The following is a 22,502-nucleotide window of genomic DNA, read 5'->3' as shown; positions in this document are numbered from 1 at the left end:
GGATTGAAAAGCAACAGATAACATGTCTACAACAGAAATCAATTTCACTGCAATTACTTTGCTCAAGATGTGCACAAATGTTTAAGTTGAAAAGTAAGCCAGTTTCCTTGTTAACTGAAAAAGTGGCTTCAGCATCCCATACAAGGTATTCTTTTACTTTGCAAGTCCACCTCAGCCAAAGGTTTCGCTTACCGTCTGTTCAATGCGCACATCTCCTAACTCTTCTCAGTAGGAAAAGATAGATACAAATAATTATTTTTAAATCAATGCCATAAACAGTTCCAATAAATTTATTAGCACAGTACCTTACTGTAAGTAGTAACTTACAAGGCGTCTAAATCACCTGCTTGTCAATTTCATGCTCCCTCAAAAACTAAACAGCAAGTATTTATTTTGTACTGGATTTCCAGCGGGACTTTAAATAAAAACTGCCACTAAATGCCAAAGTTCACATGAAAAAAAAAGGCCAGTTGGTTGAAACATAAGATTGATGTCACATATAGAACTGTACTTCAAAGTAACAGCACATGTGCTATCCTTCACTTTGCTAAGGAAAACTCTCCACTGGTTGGAGTCATACCTAGCACAAAAGAAGGTGGATGTTGTTGTTAGAGGTCAATCATCTCAGTCTCGGAACATCGCTGCAGGAGTTTCTCAGGGTAGTGCCATAGGCCCGATCATCTTCAGCTGCTTCATCGATGTCCTTCCCTCCATCATAAGGTCAGAAATGGGGTTGTGGTTGTTCACTGATTGCACAATGTTCAGCACCATTCATGACTCCTCAGATACTGAAGCAGCCCGTGTCCATATGCAGCAAATCCTGGACAACATTCAGGCTGGGTTGATAAGTGGCAAGTAACATTCCACAATTTACAAGTGCCAGGCAATGATCGTCATCAACAAGAGAGAATATAACCATCCTCCCTTGGCATTACCATCACTGAATCCCACTATTAACATCCTGGGGGTTACGACTGACCAAAAACTGAACAGAACCAGCCATATAAATACTGTGGCTAGGTCAGAGGCTGGGAATGTGGTGGACAGTAACTCACTAGAGCAGGTCAGAGGCTGGGAATGTGGTGGACAGTAACTCACCTCCTGAATCCCTAAAGCCTGTCCACCATCTAAAAGATGCAAGTCAGAAGTGTGATGAAATACTCTCCACTTGCCTGGATAAGCGCAACTCCAGCAACATTCAAGAAGCTCAACCACATCCAGGACAAAGCAACCCACCTGAACGGCACCCCATCCACCACCTTAAAAAAATTCACTCCCTCCAGCACTGGCACACAGTGGCAGCAGCGTGTACCATCTACAAGGTACACTGCAGCAACTCACCAAGGCTCCTTAGACAGCATCTTCCAAACCCGCAACCTTAACGACCTAGAAGGGCAAGGGTAGCAAAAGCATGGGAACACCAACATCTGCAAGTTCCCTGCCAAAACACACACCACCCCGACTTGAACTATTTTGCCATTCCTTCAAGGTCACTGGGTCAAGATCCTGGGACTTCCTCCTTAACAGCACTATGGGTGTGCCTTCCCCACATGGACTGCAGCAGTTCAAGAAGGCAGCTCACCACCACTTTCTCAAGTGAAAATAACGATGGGCAATAAATGCTGGCCTAGCCAGTGATGGCTACATCCCATGAACAAATACATTTAAATATAGTTCCATATTGCAGACACAATGCTGTACTCATTGGAACTATGATTGCTGGGCTGCTCACTGCTTACCTTTAAGAGCAGAAATTCTCCTTTTGATTACAGAAAATGTGTGGCATATTGTAAATGAGTAAGTAAGCATCCCTCACCTCCTTCCCAAATCTTCTCTTACTGAACCATATCACCATTGTTCTTGGGTGGCATCTGGGTGCATGAGATTACCAAAGACAGACTTCTTATTCAATCTGGAAAAACTCAGCAGGTCCGACAGCATCTGCGGAGAGGAACACAGTTAACATTTCGAGTCCGTATGACTCTTCAATAACTTCAGTTCTGTTGAAGAGTCATACGGACTCGAAACATTAACTGTGTTCCTCTCCGCAGATGCTGTCAGACCTGCTGAGTTTTTCCAGGTATTTTTATTTTGGATTTCCAGCATCCGCAGTTTTTTACTTTTTTCTTATTCAATCTGCTCATTTCACTCCTCATCCAAACAAAGGAGACACTTATGGTCTATGTTCAACAAACTGCCCAACAGGATGAAATCAACTCAACATGAGACAATTTGCAGCTTACCAACTTTGTGACACTATGCAAGATGGAACATCCAGAAGGTTGCATACTTTACAATTTAGGCTTTTTGAAAAAATATAAGGGAGGGAAGCAAGAGGGATTTTTGCATTTACTCACCAGCTGCAACATGTCAACTCAATTGCGAAGATAAGAGTACAGTGCTACTAGAAAATTGATACCATAAACAGTTCACCAGTTTTAAAGATGAATTTTTGTACAAAGATTAACAAGCAGGAAGCTTCTGTACCAAATATAGGACATCCTGAAGAACCCAACTTGCAAACATTAGGAAGCAAAAGAACACAAGATTCACATGAATTAAAATTCTGTTGAACCCCAACTCCTCACAGGATAGCCCTCCAATTATAAAGGAACAAGGCATTTATCTATACTGTAATAAAGCATCTTTCAAGCAAACTTTACTGAAAAGTTCAGGGTTGTGAACAATCACTGATTCACATAACTGGATAATTAAATTCACATCTAATAAAATGAATGCTATGGTACCACTCAGACAATGTTTTGATTTTAAGTAACACCAAATGGCTTTTTTGTATGCAGGGAGAGAGAAAGAGGGGTGTAAGAAGTAATTATAAAAGGAGTACCTGCTATTGAAGTACAGCAAAATAAAAATTATTGCATTGTTAATTGTACACACAGTGAAAGTTCATTTCTGTACTCAATACCAAGCTCATGTCAGCTTGAATGGACTTGAATCCACCAGAAATTTCATAGCTAACTGTGGTCAACATACCCTCCAATTTCTTTTGGAAAGCTGGGCAACTTTTGTTTAAGTGTGCAGGCCCTCGAATTTTTTTGTGCAGCCGCCCATGTACGGTAACTTAAAGGACTTGTACATTGCAACTTTTGGTTTTCTGTGCTTAGAGGGAACATTGACCGTAATGGTTTTAAAATTTGAGTTAGAAAGGATACATAGTACTGGTTAAATAATCCAGAAAGGTTCAACTTGGGGTAGGATATCGAGGTTATAAATTTCCAGGCTGTGCTAAATTTCAATACCCCACAATGGTATTTACTTGCAGCAAAATGTTTTGAACATTAAAATGATATTCCTTGACACATGGTAAACCGTTAAAACAACATCATGAAGGGGAAAGTAAAAGTAGAGAATAAAGAACACTGGTTACAAATTTCTTCTTACTCTCTTTAATTTCATTTTCTCAATCAAAATAAGACAATAACAGATTCAGCTTTAAAATGTTTTTTTAAATTCCTCCAATTTATATTATAGTGTTGTGCTGACAGGGACTGCGAATAAAAATATACATTATCATAGATTCTTCACCAGCCTATAAAAAGGACTTTTTAAATGACTGTTACTGTCTAATTTTATTATGCAAAGACCAGGCGACAACCTTTTTCTTCCAATTTAATGAAGTGTACAGTACATGACACATGCAAAACTGCATGAACAGTTATATCCTTTAAAACGGCCACACTCTCCGTAAGCACTGTCTTAGCAAGACAAACCGATTCTGTACACAGTCAGAGGATATAAGCTAATGAGCCAAATCTTCCATCATCAGATACTCAATTCTTCACTGGAAGACTTTTCTGTGACGTTTAAAAAAAAAAATTGGACTTATTCCTTCAGGGAATAAGTTTCTGGAAAAAAGGACTCAAAAAGGAAATCTCTCCTAAATGGGACAACCACTTAACATGTTAAAATTACCTTCTTGCTTTGCTTTATCTTTCTCCTCCTTTGAATGCTATGACTACAATCAGCTGGTTTGTTACTCTAACAAATGTTTGGAAAGTTGTGTAGGTCACAAACAGCAGTTTAGGGTCTACCTAAAGAGTGTAATGGACAAAATGAAAAAGCAAATGAACATGTAAAAAATAAAATTCACAAAATATCTGACTTTTAAATTTTGTTTAAAAAGCAAACAAAGGAAAAAGGTAATTTATAGTTAGTCAAGTTACAATAAGTGTTGTCTTTTATGTTTTTTTTTTGTAAAGTCTATTCTGTTCTGGAAGTGGAAATGTCAGCTCACTGTAGATTCTCCCTGGAAAACATGTGGACTACCCCCTCCCAGGAAAAAAAATCCCCCCTCCCCCGATCAAGCTCTGCAAAGGACCTATCCAAGCCACTCAGGACGACAAGGCAGTTTCCTTCTGTGTTTGCTGTGCTTGTGAACGTTGTTGCATTAACTTCTGATTTTCCAAATCTCTAAAATGTTTCTCGACCTGTTAGAAAGGGAGAAAGAAAGAAATAAAACTGAAAAATACAAATACATTTTTTCCATTCAACAGCTAAGACTATTAATTGGCTGTTAAAGACTTTTGCAGAGCAAGTTTTTTTTTAAAGAAAGGCTGACATCCATTTTATGAGGCAAACGTTATTGCAGAAATGATTACCACCCTTTGCCTTAACAAATACTCAGGTAAACAGAACTATAAATGATAAAATTGCAAGCTTCCTAATGAGCAAGTCAATGAACATATTATGTGGTACTGTATTGAGCTTTTCAGAGCAGATGGTCCCAGATTCATTTTTGATAGAGGTATTCTAGCCAACCAGAGAAGGCAGTGGGAGTTCAGTGTTTGTGCTTCCAATTAAATGTCTTTACAAATGCATATGATAGGAATGGACTCAGGTGCAGCATCCGACCTGGGCAGCATCTTCTTCCTTGGTAAAGACAGATGCAAAGTATTCATTTAATACCTCAGCCATGGCCCCGCTTCAGTTTATAAATCCCCTTTTTGGTCCCGAGTCAGTCCCACACCTCCTCTTACCGCCCTTGTACGGCCCCACGCCTCCTCTTACCGCCCTTGTACTGCCCCACGCTTCCTCTTACCGCCCTTGTACTGCCCCACGCCTCCTCTTACCGCCCTTGTACTGCCCCACACCTCCTCTTACCGCCCTTGTACTCTCCCACTCCTCCTCTTACCACCCCTGTACTCTCCCACTCCTCCTCTTACCACCCCTGTACTCTCCCACTCCTCCTCTTACCACCCCTGTACTCTCCCACTCCTCCTCTTACCACCCCTGTACTCTCCCACTCCTCCTCTTACCACCCCTGTACTCTCCCACTCCTCCTTTTACCACCCTTGTACTCTCCCACTCCTCCTTTTACCACCCTTGTACTCTCCCACTCCTCCTTTTACCACCCTTGTACTCTCCCACTCCTCCTTTTACCACCCTTGTACTCTCCCACTCCTCCTTTTACCACCCTTGTACTCTCCCACTCCTCCTCTTACCACCCTTTTACTCTATTTGCCGATAGATGATATTTAGATTCCTTTTACATTAGCTGCCAGTTTCTTTTCATACTCATTTCCTGCATTTGCTTTTTCAATTTCCCTCTGAACCTTCTTTATTCAGCCTGGTTCTCAATTGTGGTATCCACCTGACATCTGTTACTTTTTCTGCTTCATCTTTAATCTCATCTCTTTTGTTATACTTTGACTCTTCTTTAAATGGCAGCCCATTGTTCAGTTACAGTTTTGCCTGCTAATCTTCAATTCTAATTTATGTGGGGCAGATCCATTCTTACCTCGCTCAAATTGGCTTTCTCCCAATTATTTATTCTTACTTTAGATTGTCCCTTATGCCTTTCCATAGGCAACCCAAACCTTATGATACAATGATCACTGCCCCCTAAATGTTACCCTGCTGACACTTGATCTACTTGGTCCACCTCATTCCCAAAAAACCATATCCAGCAGTGCCTCCTTTCTCACTCGACTGGAAGCACACTGATGTAGAAAATTCTCCTGAACACACTCTAGGAACTCTTGCCCCTCTTTGGCTTTTACATTAGTGCTATCACAGTCCATATTTTGATAATTAAAGTAATTTTTGCACTTTTCTCTAACTTCCTTGCAAATTTGTTGCACTATTTCTTTCCCACTAGTTGGTGGCCTATAGACTACACCAAGCAATGTAATTGCACTTTTTCTACCTTAGCTCTAGTCAAATAGATTCTGCCCTTGAACCCTTGGGGGCATTCTCTCTCTCCTGCACTGTTATGCTCTCTTTAATCAATACTACTATTCCTCTTCCTTTCCTAACTTTCTTGAAAATTATAAGGAGGATTCTAAAGAGCAGATAGAGGGAAATTATTTCTTTTCTTGCACAAATCCAGAATAATACACCATCATAAAATTAGGGCTAGGCCATTTAGGGATGAAACGAGGAAGCACTTGTACCTGTGTTGTGAAACTCTGGAACTCTCTCTCCAAACAAGCCATGGTATTGAGTCAATTGAAACGTTCAAGACTAAGTCACAGATTTTTATTAGAGAAGGATATCAAGGGATATGATGCTAAGGTAGGTAAATGGAGTTGAGATTCAAGTCAAACATAATCTAAGTGAGTTTTGGAACAAGCTGAAATAGTAGAAAGGGAATGTCCTACACAATCATGAGGTGAAATCAGTTCAGGACTGAAAATGTAAGGTCTGTGCACCTGCCAAGTCCATCAATTTTGAAAGGCCTTTTTTGGTTTTTTTTTTTACTCGAGCATCGTGTGCATTAACAATTACCCAAAAAAGGCAATCTCAAATTTTAAATTTATTCTTTACATTTTGTCTATTTACTGTAAAGTAAAAATATGGGGCGAAATTTTACAGCCCCGTCGCAGCAGGGGCAGGGCCAGAAAATGTGGCAAGCATTCAAAGGTCTTTGGTGGGACTGCAAAATCTCGTTGGTGGGAGGAGCCGTAAAATTCTGCCTATGAAGACTGTGCTCAGAGTTAAAATGGCATTTGAAACAAGTCCATACACTGAGATAAAGGTACAGGCAACTAGAGTAACTATCACTTGAATAACTTTTTAAATATATTTCATTAACAAAGCCAGATCCAAGTCTACAACAGACTATGCTTGTACAAAAGCAAAGTAGGTGCTACTACAGGGAAGGGACCCACAGAGATTGAACCTACTGCAAATCATCATTTGTGATAATGAATCAGGGAGTGCTTTGAATGTATTGAAATATGTTGAATGTAAAATGTTAAATGCAAAAACTTTAAATGCATTGCCTATCAAATGCAGAAGCCCCACGGCACAAAGAAGCCCGACTGCAAGAGAGATTAAGCTCATCTTTAATAGCTCCTGGAAAGAAAAGTCCAAAAACCACAGATGAACTTCAGGCAACCATTTCCTTTCGAAGCCAGAAGTCACAAAAACAAACTGATTTGAAATAAATCATGGGCTTTCGGTTTCATTCTAGAATTAGATGGTGTGTTTCAGCCAAAATGAACTTTCAGTTTTTACCTCAAAAATAAAATGCTTAGTTCCATACAAATTATCGCATACAGCACTCATCTATATTACAAGCAATGAAAGGATTAAAAATCTAGTCTCAAAGTAAATGCTTTGGAGAAACTGTTAGTTTTGCATAGCCAGATGTTTTACTACTGACGAAGCCAAATGATGCAACTGGATATGCCAACATACAAAGAGCTTTTCTCTTAAGGCAAACAGGTTTTGGTAATGGCAATGCTTAAATAGAACAGTATTCATTATTTAAATCTTTCTACACTGCCCAAAAGAAAAAAGAAACTGTACTAAAAAGCCATCAAATTTTTCTGAAATTTCAGCCAATGACAGATTACAAAAAGTTGGCAATAATTGCTCTAATGTAGCTAACAGCTGCTGCTATCATAAGATCAGAATTAGGCCATTCAGCCTCCCGAGCATATTCAGTCAGTCAGATCATGGCCTCAAACCACCTTTGATCCATATCCCTTGATACCTTGCCTAGCAAAATTATATCTGCAGTTTTGTGGCTTCCTCTGATAGAAACAGGGTAAGCTATTCAACCACTCAAGACTATCCTATCATTCAATTAGATCATGACTGGTTTGTAGCTAAACACAATACACCCACCAGTGTTCTATATCTCTCGAAATATATATCCCTCCATTTCCTTACCCAACAAAAATCTATTGATCTCAACCTTGGAAAATTTTAACTGATCCATGAGCCAGTCTTTTAGGAGAAGAGTTCAGATATCTACTACCCCATGTGCAAAAAATTGCTTCCTGATTTCATTCCTAAATACTCTAGCTTTTATTTTAACTTTTTGCCCATCCCATTTTTCTGGATTCCTTCATCAGAGGAAATGTGTTTATTACATTTAACGTATCAAATTCTTTTCTCATTTTAAACACCTCAAATAGATTACCCTCAACCATGTAAACTCAAGAGATACAAGCCCAGCTTATGCAGCCAGCTCTCATATTTTAACTCAAAGCCTTACCATCATTCTGGTGAATCTGCAATGCACACCTCAACAGCCACTGTACCCTTCCTGAAGTGCAATGCCCAAAATTACAGTGCTTTTGATAGGATCTAACCAAAGCTCTGTACAACTGAAGCATAACTTCCTCCCCTTTGAATTTGAGCCCCTTGAGATAGATAAAGGCCAAATTATATTAAACTTTTTAATAAGTTTTTATACCCATTCATTAGCTTTTAGTGATTTATGTTCTTGGACACTAAAATCCTTTTTTCTCCTCTACCATCCCTAGTCTCACATCATTTAGAAAAAATTCAACATCATTCTTGGATCCTAAGCATACTTCCCCACACTGAACTCCATCTGGCAGTTTTGACCACTCACTTCATTTGTCCATGTGCCTTTGCAACCTTTTGTTTTCATCTATACAACCTAGTATGCCCCTAAATTAGGGTCAACTGACACCAATGGGATATACAACTCTTCCTTTCGTACAAGTCAAGTTAATGGAGAAAAGGTGAAGCCCCAGTACAGATCCCTGGGGAATACTTGGTGCATCTTGTCAGAGTGCATTCCCTTCATCCCGAACTCTATCTCCTACCTCTCAACCAATTTATAACCTTTGTCAAAGTTACCTTCCATCCTTTATTATTTGTTTACTGATCTCTTATGTGAAATCATATCCTGGCAGAATCAAATGCCCTTCAGGAACTTAAGTGGCCACCGATGGGCCTCCCGTGATTGAGGTCCCTTGCCGAAGAAGTCTCCCCCACTGAGGGTACTCACTGCTGCCAGTGGCAGTGGTGGCTGCTGGTAGCAATGCACCCAGAGGCCCAGGAACGTCATGGAACCCCAAGCTAAAGGTGAGTGACAGTGGGATGGGGCGGTGGCGGGGTCACAGGGGTTTTGGAGACAATGAGGGGGGTGGTTTTCAGCAGCCCCACTTCCCAATGCCAGGGCCCTGATCAAACACAGTTTATCCGATGAGGGACCCTCCCCCAGGAGGCCGCTGGCAAGGCCACCAGGGTTTGCTGGGCAGCCTTTCAAGGGCACAGGAAAGTCATGCTGCTCCCGTTAAATCCCCAAAGCACCACTAAATTGCAATGGTCTCAGGGATAATGGGTGTCAATTGGCTCATTAATGAGCCCAATTGACATCCCACCCCCAGCAGCTGAGAATCCCACATCATCGCCTTCTGCCCTCTGACTTATCAGGGGATGTTATCCCACCTCTGGAAGGCTGCGGGGCCTCTCCCACAATTAAGTGGGCCCAGCTGCCATGGTTCCCACAGTGACGGGCTGCATTAAATCCACGGTGATGAAAGACTAACTTCCCCACAATTCATGTTAAACCAACAGGTCTAAGTTTCCTGCTTCATCCTTCCCCTCTCTTCTTTAATAACAGAGTAATTTTCAATTATCCAAACCAAAGGCACAGTTCTGAATCTGGTGAGCTTAATACTAATGCAGCTACAATTTCTTCACCTATTTTGCCCTGAGGTAGAAACCATTAGGTCACTGAAATTCTTCTCCGAAGTCCCATTACTTCACCATTACAATATTTTAAAGTTTACATTAAAGCCAATTTATTCCAACTTTTGAATTTTTTTCCCCCCAAAGGTTCCCTTGTATCGCTGGTATTTTGTCCTCTTGGTATCCGTTTTCACAGTACAGCAAGTATTTCATTTAAGCCTGCCATTTCCTGATTGTCTATTATAATCCCAGCTGCATCTGTCCCACAGGTGCCACATTCTCCTTACCACTTCCTTTAATAAATATATTTATAAAAACTTTTGTTAGCTTAGATATTCTTTACAATCTTTTCCCCCCAAATTCCCTCTTTGCACCTTATTGTTTTCTTTTTATCATTTTGTTCTTAATATCGTTCTTATCCACTAGATTTCTACTTTTTCTTGCATTTGTGCGACTCTTCTTTTAGGCTGATACTGTCCCTTACCTCATTTGTTGACTATGGTTGCTTAACTGCTCAAGTGGAGCTTTTGCCTCTTCAGGCATGAATTGGTTTTGGTACCAATTCAACACCCGTGAATAATTCTAAGTTCACCTGTAAGTTAAACTCAGTTTACTATGGTCAGTTTATCTCTTATCCCTTTGAAGTATGTCTCCGTTTGTAAGATGTTCCCTTACCATCAGATGGTTAACCAGTTCTGGTTTGCTACTAGTCATTAAATTTAGTCCTACTTGATCATTTCAGTTCTAAAACATATTGTTCCAGAAACTGTTACATATACATTCCAGTAATTTATTGCCTTTACTATTTGAACTGCTCCGCTTCTCCCAATCTGTGAAAATTAAAATATCCCATTATAACCACATTATTCCTGCTACATGCTTCCCTGATCTCCATACTTATACATCCTCCCACAACATCACAGAGGTCTGTAGGCAGGTCCAAAATCTTGCATCTGTTGTTGTTCCTTAGTTCTACACGTGGTGTTTCCACTGCCTCATCACCCTTACTGAAATCCTCTCTTTTTCCTTCTGTAATTAAGTGGAAAATATTCACTTTAAAGTTTATTTTTTTCCTGTGCAGGTCAAATAATGAACTGTTTAGGAACTGAAAGATTGTTCTTTGATGCCAGGAAAATAATCAAGCCAATGGAGGATGGCTACGATTTGCAAATTACCTTAGCACAAACTGGATTCTTGCATATTTGTACCAGCTAAGTTTAATCTATCTGGCACGTCTGAAAACAAAACAAGTTAATGCGTACAAAGATTCACTCATAACAGAAAAGCAGCATATTTTCTAGTATTAGTCAAATATCACAGTATCATTTTGGTCCAAGTTCTTAAGCATATCAATTTGTTTGGACTGTATTGTATGCACACATAATTCTGATTAATTTCTGCTCAGCTCCTTTTCCTATAAACGTGTGTGTTTTAAATAATTTGAATACCTGAGTTCAAGCAGTAGCTTTGGGTTTGGAGGATATCTATCAAATAGCTTTAGCTTCAATCACAAAGTTTGGGAAATTAAACTGAACTGTTCAACACCATGTTAATAACCTAGAGCACATCATCAGTATTCCAAGTATGAGCTGCAATTTTATTTAGCTCCAAATTTACTTTGCAGTCCTTTGCTTCAGAGACAGTTACACAATTATTTCTGGTGAAGTTACACCAGTTTATTAGAATTGTGTCAGCTCTATTCTGCAACTGATCATACAAGCTTCATCCAAGCAGAGACCAAAACACACATAAAAGGGAAATTGTATTCATGAAAAGTGGTTTGTATAAGTGTTTGGAAACATAAAAATGTGTCAAAATCGCCATTTATAACATTGTTGCAATAGATGTAATATATGGCTTTAAAGGTTTATTCAATGCCTTTTCCATGAAAATAGTCATTATTTGTAAGAATCAGCATAAAGGAACAGGGGAATAAAGAGAAGCTAACCACACTGAATGAAGGAATAGTGTCCATTGGTCAATATCAAATGGTTCTAAAACTTGTATAATATGTTACTAAATTGATTTAGATATCTGCCTTTGCCTTTATTGCAAAAAGCAAGTGGCTATATTGAAGGAAGCTTTCCAGCTATCAATTAACACTGCAATGTCTAGTTTTTTCACCTATATGGGGAAAACAAATACAGTTCTTAGATACCAGCCATTATTTGCACAGAGAGACAAGCAGCCTTATGGGTGGATGGTCCCATGAAGACAGAAATGCAAAACTAGTCGCTCACTGCTTTAATTTTTAAAAATTCATTAAAGCAACAAAGGGCTCAGTATACAAAAAAACTTTAATCACAAAATTCAACAAACAGCAGCCCCATTTCTCCCCAACGCACTTTAAATTAACAGCATGCAGCCTACTGACAATAATCTTTAAGTAATTAATGACTGCTATCAGGAAATGGAAACCTCCACTTTGAGATTTGTTTTTACTGTAGAACTGAAATGATAGAAAATAATTAGTGCTTTGCTATTAAAAAGTTTACATTTTAGCAATTAAGTGAAACCGAATGCCTTCGGGCCAGCAATATATGATGTCCACTTGAACTTAGTCCTGTTACTTACAGAATATTAAAATTACTCCATCAGTTTTACTTATGGAGACATTAACTATTGGTTGCAATAAAAAAATGAAGTTGGTTAGAACTCGGGAGATTTGGTTTCATAAGATTTCAAGAAAGTAATGAATCCAATTTAGCAATTTTCCAAGTTTTATGCTCATAATCAATAGTCATCCACCATAGTAAATGTATTATCTGCTGAATAGACAGCGTCATATCAAAAAATGTACAACAGGGAAAGTTTCATAAAAACCACCATGCAAATTCCAATCCTCCACAAGGGATGCAACGGTCTTAAAATTGTCACTTGTGTCAGAAAAATAACTCCTATATCATAATTCATCACTGTCTTCCAAACATACTGAGCTCCTGATTGTTCAGCACCTCAGCTTTGCAACAGACCTTGTTTGGTTGTGTAGCTGCTTCAGTGGCATTTATGCCTCGCAGTGTGGTACATTTGCGTGTACTGGAAGCTACATATATTAATACACAGGGCCTGTTCTTTGCGACAGAAAGAACATGTACACACACACTGTGCCTGTTTCAGCTAAACAAAATAAGTGACAGCCATTCACGGACTCATTCCTCAGTGCAATGCCTTGACCAGTCAGGGTCAAGCTACTTGGTTTAAATTTCAAACAATGCTTGGCAGTTAACTGTCAGTCACCATAAGTGGTGCGTTCTCCTTGGCAACACCTCTACCTATCAGTGGCCATTTGCCAACCAATCAGCATATTCTTCACAAACAATATAAATTATTGTCTTCCCCCATATTGGTATTCTTGAAGTGTCCTGAAGAGTGCAAGACGAAAAGCTTCCACATACCTCTTTAGCAATAGTCAAGTACCAGCTTTGTTATTTAAGATGCAAAATGCTATAATGTACCTACCTTGCTAAAAACAGGGCTGGCAACAATCACCGTGACAAGGTGGAAATGCCACATTTAAAAGAAACAGTAATGTTAGCCAGTTTTAGTGGGATTCACTAACAATATTCATAGATCAACGGGAATGGGCAAGCGCGTGACAGATGAAATTTAATGAATAGAAAACTGAAGTGATGCATTTTGGTACAAAGAATGAGGAGGGGCAATATAAAGGATACAATTCTAAAAGGGCTGCAGCAGCAGATGGGCCCAGCAATGTAAATCATGGAAGGTGGCAGGGCAGGTGGAGAAAGTGGTTAATAAGACATACAGGATCCTTGGCTTTATGTATAGGGGCATAGAGTACAAAAACAAGGAAGTCAGGATGAAACTTTAAAACATTAGTTCAGCCTCAAATGGAGTAGTGTGTCCAATTCTCACCACACTTTAGCAAGAATGCAAAGGCATTAAACAGGACGCAGGCACAGGGAAAGGATAGCTGAGTTGAGAGAGCCAGAATGAACTTGAAGGGGTGAATGGACTCCTTCTGTGCTTTAACCATTCTATGATTTTATCAGCCATCCACCACATGCAATACAATTCAAATATTTACAAGTATAGAAAAAATGTTAAAAATGCATACATCTCTACAAATTCCATATCATGTTTAAAATGTTTTCGCATTCTCTCCAAAATATGTATTTACAAAATCTAAAGTTATTAATGGAATTCGCATCCATAATAATGCATTCATTTATATGGAAAACTAGATTGAGGGAAAAAGCAAATTCTGAGTCCCTTTAGTAGAGTCTTTTTTGTGAAGAGTATTTTCTCCAAGTATGTCCCTGAACATGCACCTATGCTGACTGAAGGCAAGAAGGTGGGTCACTGGACTCCCTCATTGATCCACAAATGTCACTCTTGTATTCTACAGAATCACAATGTTACAGCGCAGGAGGCCATTCGGCCATTGTGTCTGCACTGGCTCTCCAAATGAGCATTATGACTTAGTGCCATTCTGCCAATGCACATTATCTGAATAGAAACAATCAATCATCTAATGCTCCCTTGAATGCCTTGATTGAACCTGCTTCCAGCACACTTCCAGGCAGTGCATTCCAGACTCAAACAACTCACTGTGTGAACACGTTTTTTCTCACATCACATTTGCTTCTTTTGCACATCACTTTACACCTGTGCCCTCTCATACTCAATCCTTTCATGAGCGAGAACAATTTCTCTCTATCTACTTTATCTAGCCTGCTCATGATTTTGAACACCTCCACCAAATCTCCTCTTAGCCTTCTCCTCTCTAAGGAGAACAGTCCCAACCTCTCCAACCTATCTTCATAACTGAAGATTTTCATCCCTGGAACCATTCTTGTAAACTCTTCGGCACTCTCCCCAAGCATTCACATTCCTCCTATAGTGTAGCACCCAGAACTGTACACAATACTCCAGCTGAGGTCTAACTAGTGTCTTATATAAGTTCAGCATAATCTCCCCACTCTTGTACTCTATGCCCCTATTAATAAAGCCCAGGATAATGTATGCTTTATTAACTGCTCTCTCCACCTGCCCTGTCACTTTCAATGATCTATGAACATATACACCCAGGTCCCTCTGCTCCTGCACCCCCTTGAGAATTGTACCCATTATTTTATATTGTCTCTCCATGTTCTTCCCTACCAAAATGCATCACCTCACACTTCTCTGCACTGAAAGTCATCTGCCACCTATCTGCCATTCCACCAACTTGTCTATGTCCTTTTGAAGTTCCAAACTGTCTTCCTCTCAGTTTACAATGCTTCCAAGTTTCATACCATCCACAAACTTTGAAATTGTCCTCTGCACACCAAGATCTAGATCACTAATATATATCAGAAAAAGCAAGGGTCCCAATACTGACCCCTGGGGAACTCCACTACAAACCTTCCTCCAGCCCAAAAAATATCCATTGACCATTATTCTGTTTCTTATTACTCAGCCAATTTTATATCCAGTTACACAAGCAAACAAGGTCTACTGCAAAGTTGAGCTGTTGAACAATCAGGAGCTCAGTATGTTTGGAAGAGAGGGATGAATTGAGATATTCTACATTCCATCAGCCAGTGGTGCAGTTGTTTGAAGTTCTAGCCCAAAACTTCCTTGGGTTAGATATAAATGAAGCAACAACAGCTGAAGACCATGACTTCAAGCGAGGACATTCAATGTCAGAAAAGCCCACAATAATGAAACTATCTGTACCACCAAATTTATGAGGAATATAAATAACATTTAAAGGAAGGTTAATAATTTCCAATATAAACTTAATATCTGTACTGACTGCACCACCTGCCTTTTTTACCTCTTTGCAAGTGCATGGAAGCTATCGCCTGCCCAATTTTTTTCCAAAGTCATCCATAAGGCAGCTTAAGATAATGAGGGTGAAAAACAGTTCAAATGACCTTTCTTGTGGGGAAAGTACTTGGCCCCTGTGCAGAAATTTCATAAACTCATGAAGCTGCATAGCTATCAGGAACTGCAAACTATTTGTTTGACATCATTCTTTTAGTTTCACTAAATTCCAACCATTGTCTTCACGATCCATTAATAGGTTGTTGGGGTGCTGAAACCATTTGTAAAGTATCAACCTGCAAACCATAAAAAACTGACCACTTGAAATTCTACGCAATTGCTCAAAAGTAATCTTTGGAGGTGAAATACAAGGAATGGTGTGTGCTCACCCAAACAGGTTTCGTCAACTGTCTTTTTGGAAGAGAGACCATGCTAAAGTAACAAAACCACATAGTTCACCCACTCTATTGGCAATGCAATTCTCTACACTGCAGGTTCTTGATCTTAAGCAGGCCATCGGGAATCAGACTTTAGAGAGGCACTTCACCACAAAATATGGGATATTCTCTTTGAGGTCTAAAGATAAGTCACCGGTCTATCCTGTCTGCCAAAGAATGTCATCTGGGAAAAAAACCCTAAATGGCGAGAGAGTAAAAGTTCTAAATGGGTTTAACAAAATGTACATATTATACTTACTATTTTGCGTACGTGACTTAATGCGCTTCCCTCTTTGCCTCTACAGTTCTCAACCTGGTAAGGTGGTACAATTACAACTTCTTCCATGACGATTATGCTCTTCTCTTGCCATTTACAGTCCTTGATGCTAAAAAAAGTGTATGTGGTAAGCTTGCTGTGTAAGAGACAACTACAGATTTCCAATCCACTACGCCACATCAAAATTATAATTGAAACTTTCAAGAATCAAACATTGCGATGGTTTAGTATTGAACACTGTTGCAACGTCAGGGAAAAGAAAATAGCATTTACCCTCATGTTTATCCACATATCCAATTAACAAGCTTGGTCACAGTACATTGGCACTGTTTGGGAGGGCAAATATTTCCCCAAAAAGGGAGAAAAGTTACCTTTGCCTCAGACACTGTCACTGATGCAGAGACACTAATCTAATAAAGTGAAAGAAAATACCTTTATGAAAAATTGGATAAACAGCTACTGTTTGACCGATTAGCCAACAGTTTTATTAGAATGACACTGCTCTCCTCCGTTCTTTTCTTCTCAAAGCAGAGATCAACTATATGGTACAGTTCCACAGGAACCAGTAGCCCTGCACAATCTTATCTGAGTGACAATTATTGTGAAACCCTAGACAGGAAGTCATCAGTTATTATTTTAAGGCGTACTGATACTTTTCCACATGCTAGGTCTAAACTAATGTCTACGTAGGAAGAAAAGAGAGGGGGGGTGACTTCACACTTTTTAAACATATAGTTGCTGTGTCATTACACAGGGTGTTCGCACCCACACCTTAATGCAACAGCAAACTTAACACGGATCTTGCTCAAGTCAAAGTTTCCTGGTTTGTAGGTCACAATGTGATCTTCATAATTTTATTTTTAGAAAATAAGGTAAAATTGCAAACTTGAAATAACTCTTGTAGAATTGTGCATATGTTATGACCAAAGTTCTATTCCCTTGGCAAATGCTGAACAGTTGTCTGGTCAGTATGCTGGGGCAGTGGGGGGAAGCAAATCAATGCAGAAGTCACTCCAAGCTGTTGTCAAATTTTTGGTGGACAGATCTAAAATATTAACACTTGCTTAAAGTCGAAAAGAAAATTTAAAATAACTTTAAAAAAAAAAGTTAGCTAAAGTGTGAATCATTAAGTAACTGCTCCACCTTAACCACTGCTGAATTGAAGTGTTCAGCCAGTGAAGAGCATTTTTTTTTACTGTGGAAAATCGATTAAGTAATTCCAAGCCTTTCCTTCTCCCCCACCCCCCAAAAGTATGTATGTTTCCAATATTTTATTAAATTCACAGTCTCTTTAAGTGCAGTAACTGCGAATAATATTCAGAGTAAAAGGATGTTTTGTGGTGGTGGTGGTCAGTTTTACACTGATTATGTAGTGGGAGCAAAACATGGCTGAGTGTTCATCATCCCAGCTCCTTCACTAACTGTGACATGGTGGAAAGGGAAGAGAGGGTATTGGATTGACATATTCCAGTATCTAGCTTCAAGAACAGTAAAGTGATGGTAATTCTAATTACACCAATCACCACATAAACTTACTTTTAAAAAATTCAGAATCACATTTGGAATGCAAAGCTTTCTAATTTTTTAAAAATTCATTCACGGGATGTGAGCTTCACTGGCTGGGCCAGCATTTATTGCCCACCCCTAACTGCTCCAGAAGGTAGTGGTGAGCTGCCTTCTTGAACTGCTGCAGTCCATGTGGTGTAGGTACACCCACATTGGTGTCAGGAAGGGAGTTCTATGATTTTGACCCAGCAATAGTGAAGGTACAGCAATATATTTCCAAGTCAGGATGGTGGGTGACATGGAGGGGAGCCTCCAGGTGGTGGAGATCCCATCTATCTGCTGCCCTTGTCCTTCTAGATAGTAGTGGTTGTGGGCTTGGAAGGTGCCGTCAAAGGAGCCTTGCAGAATTCCTGCAGATGGTACACACTGCTGCTGTGTGTTGGTGGTGGAGGGAGTGAATGTTTGTGGAAGTGATGCCAATCAAGCAGGCTGCTTTGTCCTGGGCAGTATCAAGCTTCTTGAGTGTTGTGGGAGCTGCACTCATCCTGGCAAGTGGGGAGTATTCCATCACACTCCTGACTTGTGCCTTGCAGGTGATGGGCAAGCTTTGAGGAGTCAGGAGGTGTGTTACTCGTCGCACTATTCCCAGCCTCTGACCTGCTCTTGTAGCCACAGTATTTATATGACTAGTCCAGTTTAGTTTCTGGTCAATGATAACCCCCAGGATGTCGATAGTGGGGGATTCAGTGATGGTAACACCATTGAACATCAAGGGGCGATGGTTGGATTCTCTCTTGTTGGAGATGGTCATTACCTGACACTTGCGTGGTGTGAATGTTACTTGCCAATTGTCAGCCCAATTCTGGATATTGTCCAGGTCTTGCTGCATTTCGACATGGACTGCTTCAGTATCTGCAGAGTCGCGAATGGTGCTGAACATTGTGCAATCATCAGCGAACATCCCCACTTCTGACCTTATGATGGAAGGACGGTCATTGATGAAGCTGCTGAAGATGGTTGGGCCAAGGACACTACCCTGAGGAACTCCTGCAGCGATGTCCTGGATCTGAGATGACTGACCTCCAACAACCACAACCATCTTCCTTTGTACTGACTCCAACCAGCAGAGAGTTTTCCCCCAATTCCAGTTTTGCTAGGGCTCCTTGATGCCACACTCAATCATTTGCGGCCTTGAGGTCAAGGGCAGTCATTCTCGCCTCACTTTGGGAGTTCAGCTCTTTTGTCCATGTTTGAACCAGGGCTGTAATGCGGTCAGGAGCTGAGTGGCCCTGGCAGAATCCAAACTGGGCATCAGTGAGCAGGTTATTGCTAAGCAAGTGCCACTTGATACCACTGTTGGTGACCTCTTCATTACTTTACTGATGATCAAGGAGTAGACTGATGGGATGGTAATTGGCCAGGTTGGATTTGTCCTGCTTTTTGTGTACAGGACATACCTGGGGCAATTTTCCATATAGCCGGGTAGATGCCAGTGTGGTAGCTGTAATGGAACAGCTTGGCTAGGGGCGCAGCAAGTTCTAGAGCACAAGTTTTCAGTCCTATTGCCAAAATACTGTCAAGGCCAATAGCCTTTGCAGTATCCAGTGCTTTCAGCCATTTCTTGATATCACGTGGTGTGAATCAAATTGGCTGAAGACTGGCATTTATTATGCTGGGGACCTCCAGAGGAGGCCGAAGTGGATCACTCACTCAGCACCTTCTGGTTGAAGATTGTAGCCTTATCTTTTGCACTGATGTGCTGGGCTCCTCCATCATTGAGAGGCAGGGGGCGGGGGGATATTTGTGGAACCTTCGTCTCTAGTGAGTTGTTTAATTGTTCACCACCATTCACAACTGGATGTGGCAGGACTATAGAGCTTAGATCTGATCTGTTGGTTGTGGGATCACTTAGTCCTGTTTGTCACTTGCTGCTTATGCTGTTTGGCATGCAAGTAGTCCTGTGTTATAGCTTCACCAGGTTGACACCTCATTTTTAGATATGCCTGGTGCTGCTCCCGATATGCCTTCCTGCACTCTTCATTGAACAAGGGTTGATTCCCTTGGCTTTATGGTAACAGTAGAGTGGGGGATATACCAGGCCATGAGGTTACAGATTGAGTTAGAGTACAATTCTGCTGCTGATAGCCCAAAGCGCCACATGGATGCCCAGTCTTGAGTTGCTAGACCTGTTCGAAATCTATCCCATTTAGCAAGTGGTAGTGCCACACAACAGGATGGAGGGTATCCTCAATGTGAAGGTGGGATTTCGTCTCCATAACGACTGTGCGGTGGTCACTCCTACCGATAGTGTCATGGACAGATGCATCTGCAGTAGACAGGGTGGTCAGGATGAGGTCAAATATGTTTTTCCCTCTTGTTGGTTTCCTCACCACCTGCCGCAGACCCAGTCTATGTCCTTTAGGACTCGGCCAGATCGGTCAGTAGTAGTACTACCGAGCCACTCTTGGTAATGGGCATTGGAGTCCCCCAGCCAGAGTACATTCTGTGCCCTTGCCATCCTCAGTCCTTCCTCCAAGTGATGTTCAACATGGAGGAGCACTGATTCATCAGCTAAAGGAGGGCAGCACGTGATAATCAGCAGGAGGTTTCCTTGCCCACGTTTAACCTGATGCCATGAAGCTTCATGGGGTCCCGAGTCGATATTGAGGACTCCCAGGGCAACTCCCTCCCGACTGTACACCACTGTGCCAGTGGGACAGGACATACCCAGAGATGGTGATGGTGTCTGGGACATTGACTGTAAGATTTGATTACGTGAGGATGACTATGTCAGGCTGTTGCTTGACTAGTCTATGAGACAGCTCTCCCAATTTTGACACTAGCCCCCAGGTGTTAGTGAGGAGGACTTTGCAGGGTCGACAGGGCTGAGATTGTTGTTGTTGCTTCTGATGCGTCCAATTTCTTTCCTTTCTTGTGACTTTGTAGCAGTTTGATACAACTACGTGACTTGCTAGGCCATTTCAGAGGGCATTTAAGAGTCACATGCAGGCCAGGCAAGGACGACAGATTTCCTTCCCTAAAGTGAACCAGATGGGTTTTCACAACAGTCAGTCATCCCCGACTTTTAATTCCAGATTTTTATTGAATTCAAATTCCACCTTATGCCGTGGCAGGATTTGAACCCAGAGCATTACTCTGGGTCTCTGGATTACTAATACCACTATGCCATCGCCTCCCCATATTAACAGTTTAAGCAGCAAGTAACTCAGATAAAGGTCACTCCAAAGCTACGACCGGCATCAGTGCCCTAGGGTTTTGATGAAGGAGGTGGTAAAAATAGAAGGAAATGGACAGAATTTCAGTCGCAACTGCTATCCAGCAAACCTTGCCTGACAACACATATAGATGCCACCCAAGGGCAACATCAGAATTAACTTCAAGCTCAGCTGTGAAGGACCTCACTGTCAGGTCTCTCACATGAAGTTCTGAGGAACAAAGGGACCTTGGCGTGCGTGTCCATAGGTCTCTGAAGGCGGAGCGGCATGTTAGTGGGGTGGTGAAAAAGGCATATGGGACACTTGCCTTTATCAATTGAGGCATAGATTACAAAAGTAGGGAGGTCATGTTGGAGTTGTATAGAACTTTGGTGAGGCCACAGCTGGAGTACTGTGTGCAGTTCTGATTGCCACATTATAGGAAGGATGTGATGGCACTGGAGGAGGTGCAAAGGAGATTCACCAGGATGTTGCCTGGGATGAAACATTTAAGTTATGAAGAGAGGTTGGATAGACTTGGGTTGTTTTCATTGGAGCAGAGAAGACTGAGGGGCAACCTGATCGAGGTGTACAAGATTATGAGGGGCATGGACAGGGTGGATAGGAAGCAGCTGTTCCCCTTAGTTGAAGGGTCTGTCACAAGGGGACATAAGTTCAAGGTGAGGGGCAGGAGGTTTAGGTGGGGGGGGGGGGGAAATGTGAGGAAAAACTTTTTTACCCAGAGGGTGGTGACGGTCTGGAATGCGCTGCCTGGGAGGGTGGTGGAGGCGGGTTGCCTCACATCCTTTAAAAAGTACTTGAATGAGCACTTGGCACGTCATAACATTCAAGGCTATGGGACAAGTGCTGGTAAATGGGACTAGGTAGGTGAGTCAGGTATTTCTCACGTATTGGTGCAGACTCGACGGGCCGAAGGGCCTCTTCTGCACTGTGAGATTCAGTGAAAGGGCAACTCTCAAAGTGTACACCAACAAAAAGTCAACACCTTTAGAATGGAGATGGGGTTGGGTTGGGGGAGGAAGGAGAGAGGAAAAAAAAGTGGTCAAGGCGGCAAAATGGCTAGATATTCCTTCAAAAAAATTCTGATTTATTCTTGGCAAAAGAACAATCTTACATCATATGGGGGAGTTGAGAAAGCTGGTATTATTGCAGCAGTCAGATTACAATATTGGTGCTAATCATGTATCTATTATTTTTCAATTCCTCTCATAAGTAGGGTTAAAAAAGATTACTTTTTATTTTTTGAATATTTGTAACAAACAACTGATACCTAGCAATATAACTTAATGCAGTTTCTACTGATATCAATGAAATTCAATGTTATTAAGATCACAGAATCACACAATGAATTCTTAT

General features: G+C 40.9%; 1 protein-coding gene across 2 annotated transcripts in view; it reads right to left on the bottom strand.

The window, feature by feature from the left end:
* Positions 1-3,391: 3,391 nt before the first annotated feature.
* lsm12b (LSM12 homolog b) overlaps positions 3,392-22,502 on the bottom strand; it is a 57,908-nt gene continuing 38,797 nt past the window's right edge. For both annotated transcript variants that reach the window (XM_078529663.1, XM_078529664.1), the window contains 2 exons: positions 16,387-16,513; positions 3,392-4,448 (listed from right to left, as the gene is read on the bottom strand). In XM_078529663.1, coding sequence (XP_078385789.1) covers positions 4,353-4,448; positions 16,387-16,513 — 223 coding nt within the window. In that variant the 3' untranslated portion in view covers positions 3,392-4,352. The remainder of the gene's footprint in view (positions 4,449-16,386; positions 16,514-22,502) is intronic.

The sequence above is a fragment of the Cetorhinus maximus genome, chromosome 25, assembly GCF_964194155.1.
Source record: "Cetorhinus maximus chromosome 25, sCetMax3.hap1.1, whole genome shotgun sequence".
In the NCBI taxonomy this organism is placed as follows: domain Eukaryota; kingdom Metazoa; phylum Chordata; class Chondrichthyes; order Lamniformes; family Cetorhinidae; genus Cetorhinus; species Cetorhinus maximus.
This window is presented reverse-complemented; position numbering and strand designations above follow the sequence as displayed.